The 22,562-nt window shown below is 36.2% G+C and overlaps 1 protein-coding gene across 12 annotated transcripts in view; it reads left to right on the plus strand.

Moving 5' to 3' along the window:
* SLC25A40 (solute carrier family 25 member 40) overlaps positions 1-22,562 on the plus strand; it is a 104,301-nt gene that overhangs the window by 57,481 nt on the left and 24,258 nt on the right. For 10 of the 12 annotated variants that reach the window (XR_011648831.1, XR_011648829.1, XR_011648830.1 and 7 more), the window contains 4 exons: positions 15,884-15,957; positions 17,669-17,789; positions 18,980-19,039; positions 20,922-21,028. Coding sequence is in view for 7 of the 12 variants with exons in the window: in XM_004478086.4 (XP_004478143.2) it covers positions 17,693-17,789; positions 18,980-19,039; positions 20,922-21,028 (264 nt within the window). In the remaining 5 variants the exon portion in view is untranslated. Of the gene's footprint in view, positions 1-13,399; positions 13,509-15,883; positions 15,958-17,668; positions 17,790-18,979; positions 19,040-20,921; positions 21,029-22,562 lie in introns of those variants that run through there. The other 2 variants (XM_071215183.1, XM_004478087.4) reach the window with 2 other exon arrangements.

Raw genomic sequence — 22,562 nt, forward strand, 5'->3', positions numbered from 1 at the left:
GAGGGTGCAGTGGAGGGCTGGGTGTGGTTTCTCTTTTGTGACTTTAAAACGTAGGGCCAGTAAGAAACACAGATTCACCGTACAGTGACAACAACAGAAGCAGACAAAGAAGACGCAGCAAATAAGACACAGAGAACAGACAACCGGGGAGGGGGCGGAGGGGGGGGGGAAGGGGAGAGAAATAAATAAATAAATCTTAAAAAAAAAAAAGTAGGTCCCCAACTTTGAATTCTGGCTCTGACTGGCCCAGAAACACAAGCCAGGAGAGGCTAAAAGAATCACCTCCATGGAGAGGTTTGTTGAAGCGTGCCATCTGCTGGCAGGATGGAAAAATGAAGGAAATGAGGACTTTGGAGTCTTCTATTGTCCCTTTCCCTAGGACCCCTTGGATCTGGTCTGTGCCCCATTAGAGGGTCCCTGGCCCTGTTTTGACAACTTAAACAGGGCATTTTTAAAGTTTTAGGATAAGTTGGACCAAAAATCGGAGAAGAGCTGTGAAACAAAACCACTAGGCAAGAGAGAAATTGACCATCAGATTAATCTCAGCAACATAATCGGATGCCTAGACAAGAGCAAAAAATTACAAGCTGTGCTAAGAAACAGGAAGATATGTCCCAGCCAAAGGAACAAATGAAAAGTCCTGATGAGACACTGGATTTAAAACACTGACCAATGATGTTCATACAAATCTCCTGAATCAAATCAAAGAGTTGAAGAACAACGTGACTAAAGAGATCAAAGACATTAAGAAGATACTGGCTGAACATAAAGAAGAATTTGAAAACTTGCAAAGAAAAGTAACAGAGCGTAGGGGAATGAAAGGTACAGTGGATGAATTTTAAAAAAATTAGAGATAATAACAGCAGATTTGAATTGGCTGAGGAGTAAATAAGCAACTTGGAAGACCTGAAAAGACAGAAAAGAATGGGGGAAAAATGAATAGGGTCCAAGAGAATGACAGCTTGAAATACACAAATATGTGTGTTATGATGTCCCAGAAAAGAGAATGAAAAAGGGACAGAAAGAATATTTAAGGAAATAATGATGCAAATTTCCCAACCCTTATTAAAGACATAAATATCAATATCCAAGAAGGATGGTACAGCCCAAACAGAATAAATCCAAATAAACCTATTCCAAGACACCTGCTATTTAGAATGTTAAATGTCAAAATCACTGATTCTTCTGCGACCTCCTTCTGCTGTTGAACCATCGAGGAAATTTTTCATTTTATTTCTCGTGTTGTTTTATTCCAGTATTCCTCTGGAGAGAGTCCCATATTGTTTATTTATTGTTTTCCCTATATACTTTAGTTCTTTTCCATGTTTTTCTTTATATTCCTGAGCATATTGAGGCTCACTTTTTTTTAAGGTCTCTGGTAAATCAAAATCTGGTCCTTTTCATGGATGACTTTTGGATTTTTATCCTGTTCCTTTGGATGGACCATTATTGCCTGTTTCTTTGTCTTGTAATATTTTGCATCACTGTTTATATTTTAATATTTTTCTGTTCCTTTAGTTTGTATCCAGCTAGTGATATGGCAGAGATTTTCTTGGGTGCCAGGATCTAGTCAAAACAAACCAAAGCAAAAAGCACCTTTTGGGTAGCAGATATATTTCAAGTGGTTGAGTGCCTGCTTCCCATGTATGAGGTCCTCGGTTTGATCTCCAGTACCTCCTAAAAACAAACAAAAAGTCCGGCTCTTATTGGGAAACAAATGTAGCTTAGTGGTTGAGTACCTGCTTCCCATATATGAGGTCCTGGGTTCAATCTCTGGTAGCTCCCGAAGAAAAGAATACAGCACCTTTCACTGTCTTTGCAAATTAGCTCTGCTTTCGCTAGTGCTCTTCAGAGCTTAGGTGACCTATCACAAAGATCAGCTGGAGGCAAATGAGAAGTGCAGGGTCCTCTCTGTCTTTTCTGAGCCTGGGTGGTGCTGGAGCTGGGACCCTGCTTCTTTTTCTGGACTTAAGCTTGCTAGATGTCTTAGGAATTCCTCTTCTGCAGTTTACAGGAGTTTGAGTGAATGCTCTCTCAACTCTTTTGAAATAAACCTCCTCCCTCTTCTGGGTGCTCTCATGAGTGACTTAATGCTTATAGTCCTTTGCCCCAGGTCACTTTAATCTTTTCCCACACTATCCCAGTTGTCTACAAGCTGTTTCTCTGTCCTGTGGACAGACTCTGGGAGGGCAAACCAGGGACACATTCCCCAACTAACTCAGTACTTCACAATTCCACCTGATAGATTGGCACCGGCATATATGTACCCTAGTATATACTAGGGCCTAGTCTGTAGTAGGGCCACTCTGCTCCCTCTGAAACAGGACCAGGGACCCACAATAAAAGTGCAAGCTGGCTCCACCCCATGTTTTGTAGGGTCGGGTGGGCACCACGAGCTTCTTCTGTGGGTTTTGAAGCTGTGTTTTCTTAATTCAGTGCTTGCCTATTTAATGTAGCCCTTTAACTGTTTTCTGTAGTTTTGGGGAAGGTTACTGTCTTGTAAGATCCTCTGCAGCCTTTGTCCCAGCTGGCTCCCAGGGATGTGAAGTAGCTGAACGGACCACACATCCCTGGAGTTTGGAGGACTGGGTCTTTATGACCCAGCCTGGCACCAGCAAGCTGAATCAGCAGCCCAAGCTGTAGTCCACATTGCCATGAAGCTGGGGAAAGGGGGATTGTAGGAGCAATCTCCCAGCCTTTTTCACCTGCTCCTCCCTAGATGCTGCTCAGTGTTTCACTAGACTCCGCAGTTTCAGAATACTTGAATCAGACAGTTCCTGTCAATTCAATAGTTGTTTCAGTGGAGGGACTGATTCCTGGAGCTTCCTACTCCACCATCTTCCCACAGTCTTCTCTAGATCAGTGGGATAGAAAAGCAAATCCAGGAATAGACCCACACTTATAAAATCATTTGATTTTCAACAAATTGTGTTGGAAAATTATATGCCAACATGCGAAAAAAAAACCTTGACTTGTATGTCAGACAGTATACAAAAATTAACTCAGAATAGATCATAGATCTAAATGTAAATCCTAAAACTATAAAATTTCTAGGAAAAAACTTATGAGTCCATTTAAATTTGTTCTGAGCATAGATGTTTTTTTAACAAATCAATTTGATTTGTACATATTAATAAAGCATAAATCCATCCAAAGTGTACAATCAGTAGTAGTTGGTGTAATCATATATTTGTGCATTCATCACTTCATTCTTAGACCACTTTCATTATTCCAATAATGATAAACAAAAAAAACCCAAAACTCATCACCTCTCAGTTTCCCTATGCTTCCCCTGCCATACATAGCTGCTATTCTTTTTTCTCTCTCTATTATATTTGTATTTATATTTTGTACAAACTGTCTTATATGTGCAATATCACTCATTTTTGTGTTTTACATGAGATTTTACTATCATATACATCCCATGTTAGTTTTTAGCTTTCCTTCTAGTAATATACATCACTTAGACTTTCCCTTTCAACTACTATCATACCCATATACTAGCTCTGCTAGTTACAAACATTTTTAAAATTAGGTAGTCTGTCTTTTACTGTTGAGTTGTATGATCTCTTTATATGTCATGGATTTTAGACCATTATTGAATATGTGATTGCCAAATATTTTCTCCCATTGAGTTGGCTGCCTTTTCGTCCTTTTCATTAAGTCCTTTGATGTGCAAAAATGTTTAATTTTGAGGAGATCCTATTTATTTTTTATTTTGTTGCTTGTGCTTTGGGTATTAGGTTTAAGAAAATACCACCTATCATAAAATCTTGAAGATGTTTTCCTACTTTTTATTATAGGTGTTTTATGATTGTCCCTTTTGTGTTTAGGTCCTTGATCCATTTTGAGTTAATTTTTGTATAAGGTGTGACAGAAGAGTCCCCTTTCTTTTTTTTTTTTTGGATATGGATATCCAGTTCTCCCAGCACCATTTGTTGAATAGACTGTTCTTACACAGCTGGGAGTGCTTGACTGCCTTGTCAAAAATCACTTGACTATAGATGCGAGGGTTCTATTTCTGAGTTCTCGATTCGGTTCCATTGATCAATGTGTCTGTCTTTATGCCAGTACCATGCTGTTTTTACCACTATAGCTCAGTAGTATGCTTTAAAGTCAGGAAGTGAGGTCCTCCAACTTTTTTTTTTTTTTTTTACATCTTTTTGGCTATTCAGGACTACTTACACTTCAAAATAAATTTGATAATTGGTTTTTCCATTTCTGCAAAAAAAAAAAAAGCTGTTGGGATTTTTATTGGGATTGCATTGAATCTGTAATCAGTTTGGGTAGAAATGACATCTTAATCATATTTAGTTTTCAATCCATGGACACAAAATGCCCTTCCATTTATTTAAGTTCTTCAGTTTCTTATAGCAATGTTTTGTAGTTTTCTGAATTCAGGTCCTTTATGTCCTTGGTTAATTTTATTCCTAAATATTTGATTGTTTTGCTATTATAGATGGAATTTTTTCTCTGATTTCCTCCTCACATTGCACATCAGTAGTGTATAGAAACACTATTTGATTTTTGTATATTAATCTTGTATCCTGACAATTTACTGCACTTGCCTATTAGTTCTAGTAACTTTGTCGTGGATTTTTCAGGAGATCCTAGATATACGATCATATCATCAGCAAACAGTGAAAGTTTTACTTCTTCCTTTCCTGAATGAGTGCCTTTTATATCTTTATCAAGCCTAATTGCTCTAACTAGAACCTCTAGCACAATATTAAATAACAGTGGTGACAGTGGGCATCCTTGTCTTGTTCCTGGTCTCACTGGAAAAGCTTTTAGTCTTCCACCATTGAGTACAATAGTTTTTCATATATGTACTTTACCATATTGAGAAAGCTTCCTTCTATTCCTATCTTTTGGAATATTTTTATCTAGAAAAGGTGCTGTATTTTGTCAAATGCCTTTTCTGCATCAATTGAGAGAATCATGTGATTTTTCTTCTTCAATTTATCAATGTGGTTTATTATACTAATTGATTATCTTGTGTTGAACCACTTCCTGTATACCTGGGACAAAACCCACTTGATCATGGTGTATAATTCTTTCAATATTAAGCATAGATTTTTAGATACAACACCAAAAACACTAGTTTTTATAAAAGGAAAAAAGTTTGACAGATTAAACATCAAAATTAAGAATTTCTATTCATTGCAAGACACGGGAAAGAAAGACAAGTCTCAGATTGGGAGAAAATATTTGCAAATCCTAATAAAGGTCTTGCATATAGAATATGTAAAGAAAGCAAAGTGCAATAGTAAGGAAAAACTGCAATAGTAAAGAAAGCAAAGAACTGAATAAAAATAATGAGTAAAAGATTTGAACTCCCATTTTACCAAAGACGGTAAACAAAGAAAAGATGTGTAATATCATTATTCCTTATAGAAATGCAAAGTAACACCACAATGTGGTATTACTTCCCACCTATTAGAAAGTGTACAATTTAAAAACTGACTATACCAAGTTTATCAAAGTTGTAGAGCACAGGAACTCATATAGATAGTGCTGATGAAAATGTGAAATGATAGGACTGCTTTGGAAAACATTTTGGGAATTACTTTAAAAATTAAACATATATTTACCATATGATCCAGCCATTTTACTTTTACCTATTTACTCAAGGCACTAAAAGACTTAAACACTGATATTCATAGACATTTTATTTATACTAGTCCCAAACTGGAAACAACCCAAATTTCCATCAAGATGTGAATGGATATTATTACAAAGTCAATAAAAAAAATAAATTAAAAAAAAAAGAAAAAGAAAAAAAAAAAAGATCTGGAACAAGAAAAAAAAAAAAAAGATGTGAATGGATAGAGACATTGTAGTATACTTATACAATGGAATACTCTTAGTGATAGAAAGACACCAAGAATTGATGCCTGTAGTAATGTGAACGAATGTCCAAGTAACTGTAGTGAATGAAAGAAGTAAAAAAAGGAGTATGTACTGTATGGTTCCATTCATGTAAAATTCTCAAAAATGCAAACTAATATGTAGTGATAGAGAATAGATCAGTGGTTGCTTCAGGGTAGGAAGGGGCACTAGAAGTAATTACAGAGGAGCAGAAGGAAACTTAATGGCATGACGAGTATGTTCATTATGTTGCTGGGTAATGGTGGCACATGTCTAAACTTATCAAATTATACACTTTAAATATGTGCAGTTTATTTTGCCAACTATAGCTCCACAAAATTGTAATAAAACCCTTGGGCGGAGGGGTGTTTTATGGGAATTCTGCCCATTTGGTAATTGTTTTGTAAGTTCACAACTTCTCTAATAAAACAATAAATATTTTTAAAAATAAATAAAGAAAAATCTCATGGTAAATTAGGATATAATAGGAAATTCCTTAATGTAGTAAAGAGTATATGCAAATAAAACTAGAGCAAACATCATCCTAATGGGAAAACTTGGAAGAATTCTTTTTAAATTCAAGAAGGAACAAGGATACTCCCTTTTACCACATATCTAACATTTTATTGGAGATCCTAGGCTCTGCAATAAGAAAATTAAACTGGTTGCATGAAGATTGGGAATGGCAGAAATCAAACTCTTACTTGCAGATAACAATATAGAAAACTCAAAACGATCAATCTAAAAGTCAATTATTAGAAGTAATAGATTTTAACAAAATGGATACAGTATTAATACACAAAATCAATTATACATGCTCACAACAAGAGAATATGCAACTAACTTAAAACACTATTTATATTAGTACCAGAGTCCATTAGGTATTTAAAATTAGGTCTGTCACAAATATGTAAGATCCTTATAAGAAAAGTTATCAAACTTTTCAGAACAACCTTATGGAAAATCTAAATAAATGAAGGGATGGACTTGCATGTGAATATACTCTCCAGATTTATTTATAGATTAAATTCAATTCCAATAAAAATCCTGAAGAGGTTTTTCAGGGAACTTGGTAAGATATTTTTATAACTTGTGTGAAGGATGAAAGGACCAAGAATAGCTAAGACTTCTGAAGAAAAGCAAGCAGAGTGATCTTCCCCTATCAGATATAAGGACTTATTTTAACTCAATAATAATACAATGTGGTATTGTGCAAGGATAGATAACTTGAACAACAGAATAGAGCCCAGAGAAACAGTTCCACACAAATGGAACATTGGTATGTCAGAGTAGAAAAGAGGGATTATTTAATATTTGGAGCTGGGGAGTGTAGTTACCTGTCTTCACATGGAAATAGATGAAATTAGATCCCTACTTTACTTGCTATTAAATTTTCCATGAATTACAGACCTAAAATTTGTCAATTGCAAAACTTTAAACTTTTAGTGAGAAAATATAGGTAAATATCTTTTGGACCTTTGTGTAGGGAGTGATTGCTTAAACAAGACACAAACTATGTTGTTTATAAAGGAGAAGATTAATAAATTTGACTACATTAAAATTAAAAAGAGGGGGGAGAGCAGACTTGGCCCAGTGGTTAGGGCGTCTGTCTACCACATGGGAGGTCCGCGGTTCAAATCCCAGGCCTCCTTGACCCGTGTGGAGCTGGCCCATGGGCAGTGCTGATGCATGCAAGGAGTGCCCTGCCATGCAGGAGTGTCCCCTGCGTAGGGGAGCCCCACTCACAAGGAGTGCACCCTGCAAGGAGAGCCTCCCAGTGCAAAAGAAAATGCAGCCTGCCTAAGAATGGCACCGCCCACACAGAGAGCTGACACAAGATGATGCAACAAAAAGAAACACAGATTCCCATGCCATTGACAACAACAGAAGCGGACAAAGAAGAAGAGGCAGCAAACAGACACAGAGAACAGACAACTGGGTTGGGCGGCGGGGAGGGGAGAGAAATAAATAAAAATATCTTTAAAAAAATTAAAAAGTGATTAATCAAAAATAAAGAAAATGGAAAGACAGATAATAGAGTGGGAGAAAATAAAATTCACTCAAAACAAATTATTTGTATTAAGAATAAATGATTCTTCAAACAAATAAGGAAAGTATAAATACCTCGATTGGAAAATGGACAGAAGGTATAAATGGACATATTATAGAAGATGCAATACATTATTTACAATGAAAATATGAAGAGCTATGTAATATTATTTCAGGGCAAATTGATAAAGACTATAATGAGATTTAATTTAACACACATTAGTTTTAAATTCTGATGATAGCAAACAGGTATTAATCTATCTTCTGACTTGAATATTGCCCTAATACTTTTACTAACGCTTCTCCATTCAGCCCTTGGTTGAGTGGATTTTGTCTTTTAAGTAACTTCCTTTTTTTTCCCCTAAGAAGGTCTCATGGAGTTTTTATATTTGAAAATATTTGCTGTTTATGAATAAAAACCACCTTGGTGAACTGTAATAAATCATTATTACTAACTTTTTTTATTTTTTATTTTTTTAAAGATTTATTTATTTATTTAATTTCCCTCCCTCCCCTGGTTGTCTGTTCTTGGTGTCTATTTGCTGCGTCTTGTTTCTTTGTCCGCTTCTGTTGTCGTCAGCGGCACGGGAAGTGTAGGCAGCGCCATTCCTGGGCAGGCTGCACTTTCTCTTCACGCTGGGCGGCTTTCCTCACGGGCGCACTCCTTGCGCGTGGGGCTCCCCCACGCAGGGGACACCCTTGCGTGGCATGGCACTCCTTGCGCGCATCAGCACTGCGCATGGGCCAGCTCCACACGGGTCAAGGAGGCCCGGGGTTTGAACCGCGGACCTCCCATATGGTAGACGGACGCCCTAACCACTGGGCCAAAGTCCGTTTCCCAATACTAACTTTAGTATGCTATGAATGGAGAAAAGGCATAGAGAAATTTTTCAGAGAGTTGTTATTTTTGTACCAGCACCACACTCTTGATTACTGTTGCTTTGTAATAAAATTCGAAATTTTGAAGTATTGCAGGCAGAAGACTCTGGGTTCTAGGCTTTTAGGTTCTTGGTTTATGTCACATAAAATAATTTAAGGGCATGCCATAGGGTAGGCAAAGGAGTAAAGAGTTTATTAAGAAAGAAGAAAATAAGAGGAGTACACTGAGGCACAGATTGCAAGCAAGCTACAGAGTGAGATGCATGTGTGGGTCCCCCGGTTAGGCCTTTTAAAATTCTTTCTTCTTCCCCCTTCATTATGTTGGGATGGGGCCCCATTTGTTTGCTGTTCTAATTGGTTGCCCCACCTGTTAACTCTCAGGGGACTAATGGTGAGGCCTTTTGTTGAAGGTATCTGGGACTTCCCCTTGTTCCCAAATAGGATTCTCATTCTAAAAGGGATTCTCGTGGCAAAAGGGGTCTCAGGGAATCTTTCCAGCTGTCTTCCTCCCAGGAGGTTTCCAGGCACAGTTTCATGGCTGTGAGGTCTGCCTTCCCCTTCTCACTATACTAACCTGCCTCAAGACCCTCGTCAGAGAGTATACACCCTTATTCTTTTTTTTTTTTTTTAATTTATTTATTTATTTTATTGACTTTGTAATAATATTACATTAAAAATATATATGTGAGGTCCCATTCAACCCCACCCCCCCACCCCACCTCTCCCCCCCCCAGCAACACTCATTCCCATCATCATGACACATCCATTGGATTTGGTAAGTACATCTTTGGGCACCTCTGCACCTCATAGTCAATGGTCCACATCATGGCCCATACTCTCCTCCATTCCATCCAGTGGGCCCTGTGAGGATTTACAATGTCCGGTGATTGCCTCTGAAGCACCATCCAGGGCAGCTCCATGTCCCAAAGACGCCTCCACCTCTCATCTCTTCCTGCCTTTCCCCATACCCATCAGCCACCATGTCCACTTTTCCCAATCCAATGCCACCTCTTCTATGTGGACATTGGATTGGTTGTGTCCATTGCACCTCTATGTCAAGAGGAGGCTCAGATTCCACATGGATGCTGGATGCAATCCTCCCACTTTCAGTTGTAATCACTCTAGGCTCCATGGTGTGGTGGTTGTCCTTCTTCAACTCCATCTTAGCTGAGTGTGGTAAGTCCAATAAATCAGATTGTAGGTGCTGGAGTCTGTTGAGGCTCAGGACCTGGCTATCACATTGTCAGTCCAGAGATTCAAATCCCCTAAATATATCTTAAACCCCAACATTAACTGCACCTCCAGCACATTAGCATGAAAGTCTTATGAAGGAAGATCCCATCTGAGTCCAGATTCATCACACATAAACACCATTTCCAAAGAGGGGCCATCTGACCTGGTAGTTAACCCCATCGGCCATGACCATAACTCCCATGGGTCTCTTTAGCCCTCAAAGGAACCAATATCTGGGGGTTGTATCTGCTTTATCTGTCTCTCTGACTCTGCTCAGTTGTGCATGAGGGCAATCCTTCTGCCAGCCTCCAGACTCTTTTTTAGAAACTCGTAGCCATATAAACTCATTTCTCCTTTCCATTTCCCCCTTACTTTAGGTCAAACAGCATTTTAAAGTCATGTTATTTTATGTAGACAGGGATATTCTGCTGATCCACATTGAACCTTCCGTATAAGGTCATTTTCCAGTTGCATCATCAGTTGGTAGTTGATAGTGGTCCCTCGGTGCCAGGGAGGCTCATCCCCGGGTGTCATGTCCCACGCTGGGGGGAAGGCATTGCATTTACATGCTGAGTTTGGCTTCGAGACTGGCCACATTTGAGTAACATGAAGGCTGACAGGAGGAAATTCCCAGGCACAATGTTGCTCTAGGCCTTGTTCTTATTTTAGGCTTATCAGCTCACAAGCATAGTCATTAGCATCAGGGGCTCACTGTTGAACCCTCACTCCCTCCCGGTCCCCGCCGCTGTACCTGGGAGACTGTCGCTGCTCCCCTAGGGACCACGACAGAGCACCACTGGCCAGGAACCCAGTACCCCCCCTGCTGTGGTTTTTAATTGTTGCCACTATGAGTATATCCAAACATTACCATGCACCCTGGACATATGTTCTGTACAGCTCCCTGTCAGCCATATATCACCTGTCATTGGTATCCCATACCAGTATCCCTCCATTGCCATTGTTGAAACACTCTGTGATCCAGAACTCCCTGAAATTTGAAGCCCAATATAATGTCATGGTCCCTTACTAGGGAATGGCATATAGCGATGGGTTTAAAGGTTAGATAAAGAACTTTACACCCTTATTCTTAAGGAGTAGCTGGAAAGCAATGATTGTTCTTCTGTAGCTGATTTCTGCTGGTTAGGGCTTAAGTTCCCTGCCTGATGAGGTGTGAAACTCTCTGGCTATTCTTTTGAGGTTGAGGGAAGGTGGGTCTGGCACTTTGGCTGGAACTGGATGCAATCCCCACATGACTAATACCTTTTTCTTGAAGACTTTGATTCTGGAAGAAATAAACTTAGGTTAGAATTTTGAAGATACATTGTCCTACTAAAGGATAAAGAAAATGGTGGTACATGGCCCCAAAAAGGGGGCCAGCCATGACATACTAGACCATAGGAATAAGAAAGTCCAGATTCCTCTAGAGGCTACATCCTCTTGAAGCTGATGGGCTTGATCTTGTAAATTTCTAATGCTGACTAGGAAATTGCCACCCCCAGTTCCCACAGTGTAGGACAGCCAGGAGGTGTATAAGGAAAGGCACTGCCCTGGACATAAACCTACAAAGGCAACTTAAGAGAGCCATTCTTTTATCTTATAGGCACATTCATTACTTAAAAAATGAATTAAGTTTGTAAAGACTTTTAACGTATTCAGTATCCTTCTGCATATGATCTAGAATAGAAGACATATCAATTTCATCAGGTACATAATAGTAATCAATGCACAAGTTCCTCTTTGAGCTATAGTTAACAGGTCTAAGCTCCAGGTTTGTGAAACATACCTGCTGTCTCTCCATGAGAGCAGGCCATCATGCCAATTTGTCTGTTTAGGTTCTGCTTACATTACTCTGGTTATTATTGCTCCACTTGGCATATCCTTCACACAGCCAGCATGCTGCAGCACCATTGGCACTTGGTGGCAAGCTCCAGTGTTTCATTGCCCTGGTGCATAGAGCCCTTTGGCCTTGTGAAACAGAGCCAGTCTGGAGGTAATGTCCACTGTAAATCTGGCCATATTGAGCTGTTGCCAGCTGCTGTAGGAGTCTGAAACTGCAAAGTACTTTCCATCCATTTCAAAGATGTGGTAGATATATTTATTGTTTTAGGGGGTCAGTGACCAACTTAACCAATAACACAAATGGAGAGGCACCATGCAATGTACTGCATGCAGCCTTGGTTTGACTGTATAAGAGAGTTTGACAATATTGAAATCTATTTCTTGCTTTAAAAGCATACTGACTGCTAGGTTCTAGAATAATTATAATTGTTTAATTTGTTTTAATTATAATTTAGAAAAGATCTTCCCATAGCTTTCGAGGACTTCTCTTTTACTTACTGAAATTTGGTAATAGGATTATTAATCATGCTTATTTTAAGGCAGTTAGAAGGTCCAAATTGGGGAATTACAGGGCAAACAGATTCTTAATTCCCTGGCCTAGAAAATAGAGTTTTAATCTGCCACACCTGGCCCTTCCTTCATAGCTCTTTCAAAGAGGAGGCCTGTGGTAGGTAGGTCAAAGGGCTTAGGAAAACCTTTTTCCCTTTCCCAGTAATTTCTATATTTAGATTTCTATATGACCTTTCCATCCTGCTTACCCTAATTTGGGCTCCAGGAATATTTATTCACATATATAAGCACACGTTTAATATTTTAACAATTTGAGCAGAACACTTTTAAGAATTTTCATTTGTTAATTTAATATTACCATCCCAGTGTACAAAGATAAACACTGAGCAAATAGGCAGACACAAATAGAGAGGTAGATAAAAACATACAACTCACTAATATTACTTAGAATTCTCATTCTCTTACAAAATAAGTCTAACCATAAAATAACATTATATTCAAATGATCTCTTTGAAGGCTATTTTTGATTATTCTAATTTGCACTGTGACCATGCAGGTTTGCACAAAAATTTCATTCCTTTTAATTATTGGCTTATAAACAAATTCTTCCTAAGCTTTAAAATACAATTTAGGGAAGTGGAGCTGGCCCATATGCAGTGCTGATGCGCTCAAGGAGTGCCGTGCCATGCAGGGGTGACCCCCGCGTAGGGGAGCCCCATGCGCAAGGAGTGCGCCCAGTAAGGAGAGCTGCCCAGCGCAAAAGAAAGTGCAGCCTGCCCAAGAATGGCGCTGCACACATGGAGAGCTGACACAGCAAGATGAAGAAACAAAAAGAAACAAGACTCCTGGTGCCACTGATAAAGATAGAAGTAGTCACGGAAGAACACACAGCAAATGAACACAGAAAGCAGACAACTGGGGGGAAGGGGAGAGAAATAAATTTTAAAAATAAATACAATTTACAACTTTTTCCTTTATTTCAGAGCTTTACTTATCTCCCATTTTGACTTTGACACACCTTGGATGAGCAACACGAATTCCAGTGTATATTCACTGATGACATTGAAGTCTCAAGGAAAACTGTTTTCTCTCATGACTTGCTGCTTTTATGAACATCAACCCTTGAGGTGGGAGGCCCCACACTCCCCAGTCCTTGGAGATAACAGTATTGGAAAAATGGACATTCAATCCCAAGGGTCAAGAATTTCACCAGGCAGCTATCTAGTCCACACCTGGATAACCATGAGAGAAAGCAGGGTTATCAACACCAGTGGAAAGATGGGAAATGGGGATGTCTCAAATTTTCCTCCCCCTGAGCCATAGGGGGCAGAATTTGCCATGTTACAAACAGGGGAGAATAGAGTAGTTAGTTACCATCATAAAAGTGAGGCCAGCCCTGAAATAACTATAAGCATAAGCAAGAGTGATGCTAGACCTGAAGTAACCATAAGCAAAGGTAAACTCAGTTTACAATTACCATCACAATAGCAAGCATACAAAGAGTGAGGTTAGACCAGAAGTAACCAAAAAAAAGGTAAATTCAGTACATAATTACCATCACAAAAGTAGGTCTAATCTAAATCTACCCAGTTACTGGCAATTTCAGATATTATCCTTCTGCCGTTTTATAATATAAAGGCATCTAGTGATGTTAGGTTTTAATTGGCGTTTCTAATAAGTTTTTACTTTTGAACAAATAAGACACTTTCGTTTATTATTTAGTTGTTATTAAGCAACTTAAACAATTTTATTAGTAACATTAATGTTTTTCTGCTTTTTCAACAGTTGAATTAATTCCACTTGTGATTTCTTTTATACATCACATTCAATTACATTGAAATTTAAATACTCATTTTTAGGTTACCTTTTACCATATCCAGTTTGTAACAGGTGAACCCCAAATCTGATTTACAAGTTCCTAGGCACAAGCAGAATGACATAGTTAAAGCAAGCACAGATTAGAACAGAACAGAGAATTTTACACATTTAACATAGGGAAAGACTTGACTTTAGCACTCGACGTTAATGGTGAGGTCTTTTGTCTGAAGGCTTCCCAGGGCTTTCCCTTGACCCTGAATGGGATACTCACTAGGGACTCATGGGATCTTTCTGGCAGTCTGGCCCTCAGGTTTCTGGGTAGGGTTTCCCAGCCATGTGGTCTGCAGGCCATGTTGTATGCTGGGCCTTAGCCTCCTTCTCCCTTTCACTATACTTAACCTGCCTCAGGATGAGTCCTCCAATGGTGTTCTTTGCCAAGGTTGATTCGGATATTCAGGGCCCCTTGCAGTTTGAGGATTGGTTTCTCCATTTCTGAAAAAAAGAATATTTCTTTATGAGAGGTTGTATGTTTTCATAAGAAAACATATCTCTAAGTTTCAGGAAAGTCAAAGAAATATTAATGTTAAAGTGGTCTCCACTAGACTTTGACACATAGAAGAAGGGTAAGATGGAAGAAAGAAATATATGAAGGTTGATAGGACTATAGTTCATTTGAGCAGTGGAAAATATGTCATGAATTCTAGACAGTCCATTAATATTATCACTTCCCAGTTTTTCTCCATCTACCCCAAATCTTATATTATCCTTTTTTTCCTCCAATGTTATTTTTTGGATAAATTAAAAAGGAGACTCATTTTTCAGATCTCATAATTAGATCTATGTTATGATTTTAGGGGACTGTCAATATTTAGTAACTTGTATGTTATAATTAAATGTGAAAAAAAACTTAATAATGTTACTTTTTAAATTTAATACTTTAATATATTTCTTTTATTTTTCCTGAAGTATTTTGAAGTATATTACAGCTATCATAATATTCTTGCCCTTAATATTTCAGTATGAATCATTTTTTTAAAATGATACTTTCTCCGTAAGCACAATAGCATGAAGGAAACAAAATAAACAGTAATTTTTTTTTTAATGTTGTGAATAACCACCTCATGTCCATATTTTTCCTACCTTCAAACCAGCTTTTTAAAGTTGGTTTATTTTAACCAAGATGCATTTGGTTTGTTAACTTTTTAAGATTCCTTTAATCTAGAACAATTCCCTGCCACTTTTTTCTACCTTTCTTTGACTTGCTGAAGAAAACAGGACAATTGGCCTGTAGACTAGAGTGTTAACCATTTTGAATTTGACTTATTGTGTCTTTGTGGGCATCCTTTACCTTTTTCCTCTGGTCTCTGAATTTCTTGTAAACTGGAAGTTAAAGCAAAAGTCCTGTTTAAAAATTCAGGTCAATTTTTTTCTCAAAATACTTCGTAGAGTATGCTAAATCTTTTACTATGCATTATAAAATCTCGTCTTTCCACTATGCATGATGCTAAGTAGCTGCCTTCTCTTGGGGCGTTTCCGGGTCTTGTCTCTTGGCCATCTTCTCTGCCAGGTCTTAGCTGTGACAGGATGCCTTCCCTCCTTTCCTGTACAATCTGCCTCCTTTAGGCTTGTCATCCTTTTCCTGTGTGAAAAGATAAAGCAATTGTTTTCTTTTTTTTTATTATAGGCTTTCATCTAACTGATACTAAAAACAATAAAATATTGGAGCATCAAGTTGATGAGAAGACTTTCATCAGGTTGGTAAGTAAGAAAAGTCCAAAGAAATAATAAAACTACCATTTGTTCTTGTAAAGGACATAATCGGAACAATGTTAAATAATCTGAATTTGATTAATGTACTGTGATATATAAGAGAATATCCTGAAGTATGTTAGGGATATGGGGCATGATGTATACAACTTACTTTCAAATGGTTCAAAGAAAATAAACATGCTATACGGATACCTATGTAATACAATATGTATGTATTTGTATATATATATATCTGTGTGTGTTGTGTGTGTATAGCTGTAAGGCAATAAAGACATTTATTTTGGGTCTTAGAATTGCAATTTGGGGAGCATAGATTCAGGTAGCAACCAAATTATGTCTCTTCTTGTGGTTTATTTATGATTTCCAGATGTCCTCAGGATTTTGAGAAACATTAGTTGCTTGTGGCTATGCATATTTGGCAATTTGTGATATCTTGTTGAGATGCTCATAAGTGTAACCTCTTAAATGGTCTCCAACTCCATTTTAAATCTCTTAGCCATGGTAACTATTTTGTTTTATTTCTTTCACAAAAACTAGAAAGAGAGCTTAGGATCAGTGGAGGAACTCATCGTGCTATTTTGAAAGCGTTTTGGCCATTTGTATCAGATTTTTAATTTAGCCAACAATTTTACTTTTGCTCTTAATGTAATTGTAGAAAAAGTACCAAAAGATGTATATACGGGGATTGGGTATATCAGAATGTTTTATAATTGGAAAATTGAGAGCAAGTTAAGTATCTAATAATATGAGACTAGCTAAATAAATATAATTAAGTACCATGCAAGCATAAAAGTGATAATGTAGGTTTATATTTAATGGCATAGCAAATCTATAATATATCTTTACATGTCAAAGCAGGCTAATAAACTATAAATTACTAACCTATTTTTGTTTTATAAAAAAGGTTTCTACACAGATACATGTGTTTGATTAATATAGACAATAATATACATGTGCATATATGTATAAACATTTGGGAAGATGACACTGGTGTATTGCCAGTGGTTGTTTTTGAATAGTGAGTTTATAAGTGGTTTTTATACTTTTTTGTATTATCTAAATTATTGGATAGAGTATATATTGGTTTTTTTAATCAGATTTTTCTAATATAATGTTTCCTTTTAAGTTGAGGTGTTTTGATTTTATTTTAAACATGTGGAACAACTTTTGGTATGCAAAAAAATCATACTGTATTTGCTAACATTCTGATTAGTTATCTTACTGGAGAGGGTTCATGAGTGGTGCTTTTGAGACCAAATTCACAAATTCTGTGCCTTGTTGGTAAACTACTTTCATTTTGTTACATGGCCAGATTCTTTTTCCTTAACTCTATTAGCTGTATTTTACATATACTACTGCTCATACAATTTAAGTGAAGTTTGTTGCCATTATTGGAAAATCAGAGAACATTCTTTATTTGTAACAGTAGAGTAGTACCTTTGCATATAGAATTTATGTATTTGTTTTGTTTTGTTGTTGTTGTTGTTGTTTTAGATGGTACTGGGAATTGAACCCTGGACCTCGTATATAGGAAGCAAGCTCCCAACCATTAAGCTACACCTGCTTCCCTGTATTTGTTTTTGATAGTGTGCTTTGAGATTAATACTCATTATTTTTATAGTTTATTTAAATTTTAGCAGTCCATTTTGAAGGCATTTTCCATTAAATTTTTATTATACATTTTTCTTTTGTTTAACAGATTTTTCTCCAGTTAGTTAAAAATATGGATCCTGAAGCAGGAGGACCAGAGACAATCCAAGTGACAGCTCTTCAGCAAATGCTTGCTTCTTGTACTGGAGCTATACTGACATCACTAATGGGTAAGATAATGTTACTTATGTAGATTATGTAACTTTGAATTAATCAATGATTACATTTGACTTTTACCATCTATGAAATAATAATAGTATTTTCTTCCTTCATCAACATGAAACAAACACTGGACAGAGTCAAGAGATTTGAATTTTAGTCCTTGCTTATCTCTGAACTTCATTTTTTTCATCTGTAATTAAATTAGAGGGTCAGGCCAGGAGTTCTTTAAGGTCCCTATCTATCTACATTAAAACTTTTATGGTTCTATTATTCTTTTTCTTTACATAGAAAGCCTAAAGATGGAATTAAATATTAGCATGTGAATAATACAGTATAAGTGGAATCTACAGTAGCAACAAATGAAAGTTATGTTTTATTTTGCTTGCATTTACAGTGAATTTCTTAAAATTCTCTGTACTTTTTCAGTTTTTTATAAACCACAACCAAATGGCATAGGTGAAAGTGTAGCGTTTTAATAATTTTAAATTAGCTAGTTTAGTAGAATGAGAATAGATTATTAGAGCAAATATAAACTGATTCCTTTATAATGTAGAATATATCAGCTCAGAATTTTAGGGTTGTAAAGTTCTTTAGATCTTTGTGACATTTTCATTCTCAGATGAGGAAAAAGCCTTCTCAGAACCACTATTTGACATTAGTTCTGCTTGGATAAAATATAACATGCTAATTAAAACCATTCTTCTTTGCCATGCTGTTCCCAAATGGTATGGCAAAACCTGTTGGCAAAGATAATTTATGACTAACTTACTAAAATTTGAATTAACTATAGCTTTTATTTGATACTGGGGAATTTATCAAATTAGAAAGATTAATATTATTTGATTATTTTTAAAAATTCATATTTATTCTTAAATATTTAAGTAGACTCTTGGAGCTTTTATTCTTCACTTATAAATACTAGTATTTAGTTTTAAGACTAATGGAATTGCTATAGAAATATTATAAATGACAGTTTGATACTTCTGAGAGAAGTAATTCCATTGTTTTCTTCTCATTGATCCTCTTTAAACAAATTTCAAGGGTAGAATTTTAGAATGTTACATTCAAGACCCCTTTAAGATATTCTTATCCATTATATAATTAGGTAAGGTGTGATTCATTGTATTTTGTGTTCTTTGTAAAAACTTGTATAGTTTATAGGCATCACTTGTTAATTGAAACTTATGTGTCTTAATAGTGACTCCCCTGGATGTTGTTAAAATTCGACTCCAAGCCCAAAAAAATGCATTCCCTAAAGGTAGGTATAATAGTTATCTTGAAAATGTTATGTTAGATTTTATAATGTTATTGCATTAACTTTTGTTTAAATAATATTCTGTTCTTGTTAACTTTTAAAAACTGATGCCTCTTTATCCTCATGATGAAATATTTTTCATCACTTAGCTCCATGTTGATGAGGTCAAAGCAGAAAATAAATATATATATAACACATGTAATACTTCTATGGACCTATTAATAAAGGACATATAAAGAGTAGACTAAAAAATTAAAGCTAGGGATGATTATTTATTTGGATATTTCCCTCACAGAATTATACTTGCAAGAGACCTTAGAATCTAGCTTTCTCCTTAGTTCATGAGCCATGTAAATCCAAGAAAATTCATGATGGTTATCTAATGTGTGCAATGATTAGAAATTTATTACTTTTCAGGCTACTTGGTTAATTTCTGGACAGTAATGTATGTGGAATTAGAGAAGATTAGTTCTACAGTTTTATTAGATGGGCAAAAATAACAATTACTTGATGAGTCTTTTAAAGCTTTATGAAGGTAATGTTATTTAAAAACTTGCTTAAACTGCAGAAGGCAGGCCATTTGAACTGTGAGAAAGTAGGCTTATTGAGATGTAGCTGTTGAACACAGAGCAGTGAAATGGAATGAATAGCAACCATGTTTCAGATGAATGAAAGGATAGGGGAATTGTATGAAGAGACTGAAAATTACAGTAGTTCCCTACACATTAAGGAAAGCTAAATCAGGAGAAGACATTTAACTTAGACTTATGTATTATGAAACTCATTAAATTATATATGGTTGAACAGAGAAGATGATTTGGGCAGCAAGAATGAGTCAGTTATGGGAAGAAGTTAGTATTAGAGAAAGTTGTAGTAAATTAGATAGGAGATGACAAATGGCTTTGTTGAGAAATAGGAGAACATGACCTTGCAGGAGACTATCTAATGGACCACTCCTGCCTCCTACTTCTGTGAATCCTCCTGTGAGAGCATGACCTTGCAAGAGACTATCTAATGAACCACTCCTGCCTTCTGCTTCTGTAACTCCCTTGCAGACCATGACCTTGCAAGAAATTATCTAATTGACCTCTCTTGCTTTCCGCTTCTATAACCCTGCTTGCATTTTACAGTAGAAAATTTGCCCGCCAACCCAGCAATGCATTAGCCAATAAGTGAGAGCTATGCTAATTCTACATAAAACCCTATATAAACCTGTAAAAACTGTAAGACAGGGCTCAGAATTTGGAGATTAACTCTCCTCTGGGCTTGCATGTAATAAATCTGTTCCTCCGCCTCTCTGAGTGCTGTTTGGGTTTTCCTACTGCTCAGAACTCCTGGCTTTGCTGCAACAGCTTGACTGAACTGTACTAATATAGAAAAAAGGACAGTGCATAGTATCATTTCCATTGACTGAGAAGAACATTTCTTTTTCTATGATCTTATTTTTGTCTGAATTTCCCTTGCACATCACAAAATTTTCTTCTGGTTAAATAGAAAGGGCATGTACCACATGTTCGTTTTTCAGAACAGGTTTTCCTCCTTTATCTTCCCTCACTGTTGCCTCCTGTAAGCAAAAATAATTTATTTCTCTGTACATTTGTTTATGACAGTTCTTAAAGTGTATGACCCACAATTTACTCAATTACTTTGCACAACTGTAAATTTGAAACCCGGGACCATTATCATTAAGCAAATCATTAAGCAAATCTAAGTATTGATTATATATATTTCATCCTCAAAGGAAGTGATAGTTATTTTTCTTTTTACAAGGTTATTTCTCTTTTCATAATTTTCAAGTCCCCTCATTGTACATTCAGTTTGTTCATCTATAAAAGTAATACAATTGTGTAATGTAGTTGTTGACTGTTGGAATCTTCTTTGTCAGGAAAATGTTTTGTATATAGTAATGGACTCATGGATCATCTATGTGTCTGTGAAGAGGGAGGCAACAGAGCATGGTATACGAAACCAGGACATTTCCAGGGAACATTGGTAAAGAGATTATATTATTTAGAACCACAATATGGTTTCTATTTTATGTTTAATTTTATTATGTATGATAGAGTTTACAATTGCAGGTATATAAACATCCATCATATAGTTATTACACTTATCTACAGTTAAAAGGTTGATATTGAAGCAGGAAAAAGGAAGTATTTCTTTGCTTTTAACTCTGTTAATTTTATTTCACTGATTCATGCTTTTTATGTAGTAAGAAAATTTGTTACCCCTTCCATTGAGCTTGTTTTTTCCTGTCTTGAGATGTGAAGGGCTTTATAGTGGGAAGGAATAATAAAGTTTATCTAATCCATCTTTATTAGTTAACAAATGAGAAAATTAAACCTAAGAGAGATTAAGTGATTTTCCCCAGATGACTTAGCAAGGAAGTAAAGGATAGAAAGGATCTTGAAACTTATATAAGAGAATTCCCTATGCAGTGTATTAACATTTCTGAGAGGTAAAATGCATTCTTTTCTTGATTCTTTTTGGGATTGGTACATCATCAGCGATAAAGTTGGAAAGTGTCTACTTTTAAATACTTGTCCATGCTTTTTTGTTTAAATGGAACTTTAAAGTTTTCAAGGTAATTGTAGATCACTTATAAAAAAAAAAATACAGATCTCATGTACCGTTACCCAGTTTCCCCTGTGATAGTATCTTGCAAAACCATATAATACAAGATGACAAACAAAATATTAACATTGATACAGTCAAAATACAGATAATTCCATCACCGGAAAGATCCATTGTGCTTTCTTTTTATAGCACACCCATTTCCCTTGAGTTCTGTCCACTCCTTTATACCCGAAGCAACCACTAATCTATTATTTATATAATTTTGTCATTTCAAGAATGTTATTTAAATAGAATCATAACATAATCTTTTGGGATTTACTTTTTTCACTCAGCACAATTCTCTGGAGATTCATCCAGGTTGTTGGCTATTAATACCGTTTTTCCTTTATCTTCCATGGTATGGATATACCACAGTTTAACAGTTTACTCATTGAAGAACATCTGATTGTTTCCAGTTTTTTACTATTACAAATAAAGCTGCTGTAACATTTATTTACAGGTTTTTGTGGGACCCTCAATCTTCATTTCTCTGAGATCAATGCCCAGGAGTGCAGTTCCTAGATTGTACAGTAGTTTCATGTTTACAAAATTTTTAAGAAACTGAAAAATTATTTTCCAGATTGGTTATACCATTTTACAATCCCATCTGCAAGATATGCATGTTTTGTTTTCTCTCCATCCTCACCATCATTTGCTGTTGTCACTATTTTTTTTAATAGTGATTCTGATAGGTATATAGTGATAACACAATGAGGTTTTTAAATTTGTATTTCCCTAGTGGCTAATGATGTTAAGCATCTTTTCATCTGGTTATTTGCCATCAGTCTATCCTCTTTGATGAAATGGCTCTTCACATATTTTGTTCAATTTCTAATTGATTTTGTTTCATTTAATTTTGAGTGTTCTTTATATATTCCAAATACTAACTCTTTGTTTTATATGTGGTTTA

The sequence above is a fragment of the Dasypus novemcinctus genome, chromosome 5 (assembly GCF_030445035.2).
Source record: "Dasypus novemcinctus isolate mDasNov1 chromosome 5, mDasNov1.1.hap2, whole genome shotgun sequence".
In the NCBI taxonomy this organism is placed as follows: domain Eukaryota; kingdom Metazoa; phylum Chordata; class Mammalia; order Cingulata; family Dasypodidae; genus Dasypus; species Dasypus novemcinctus.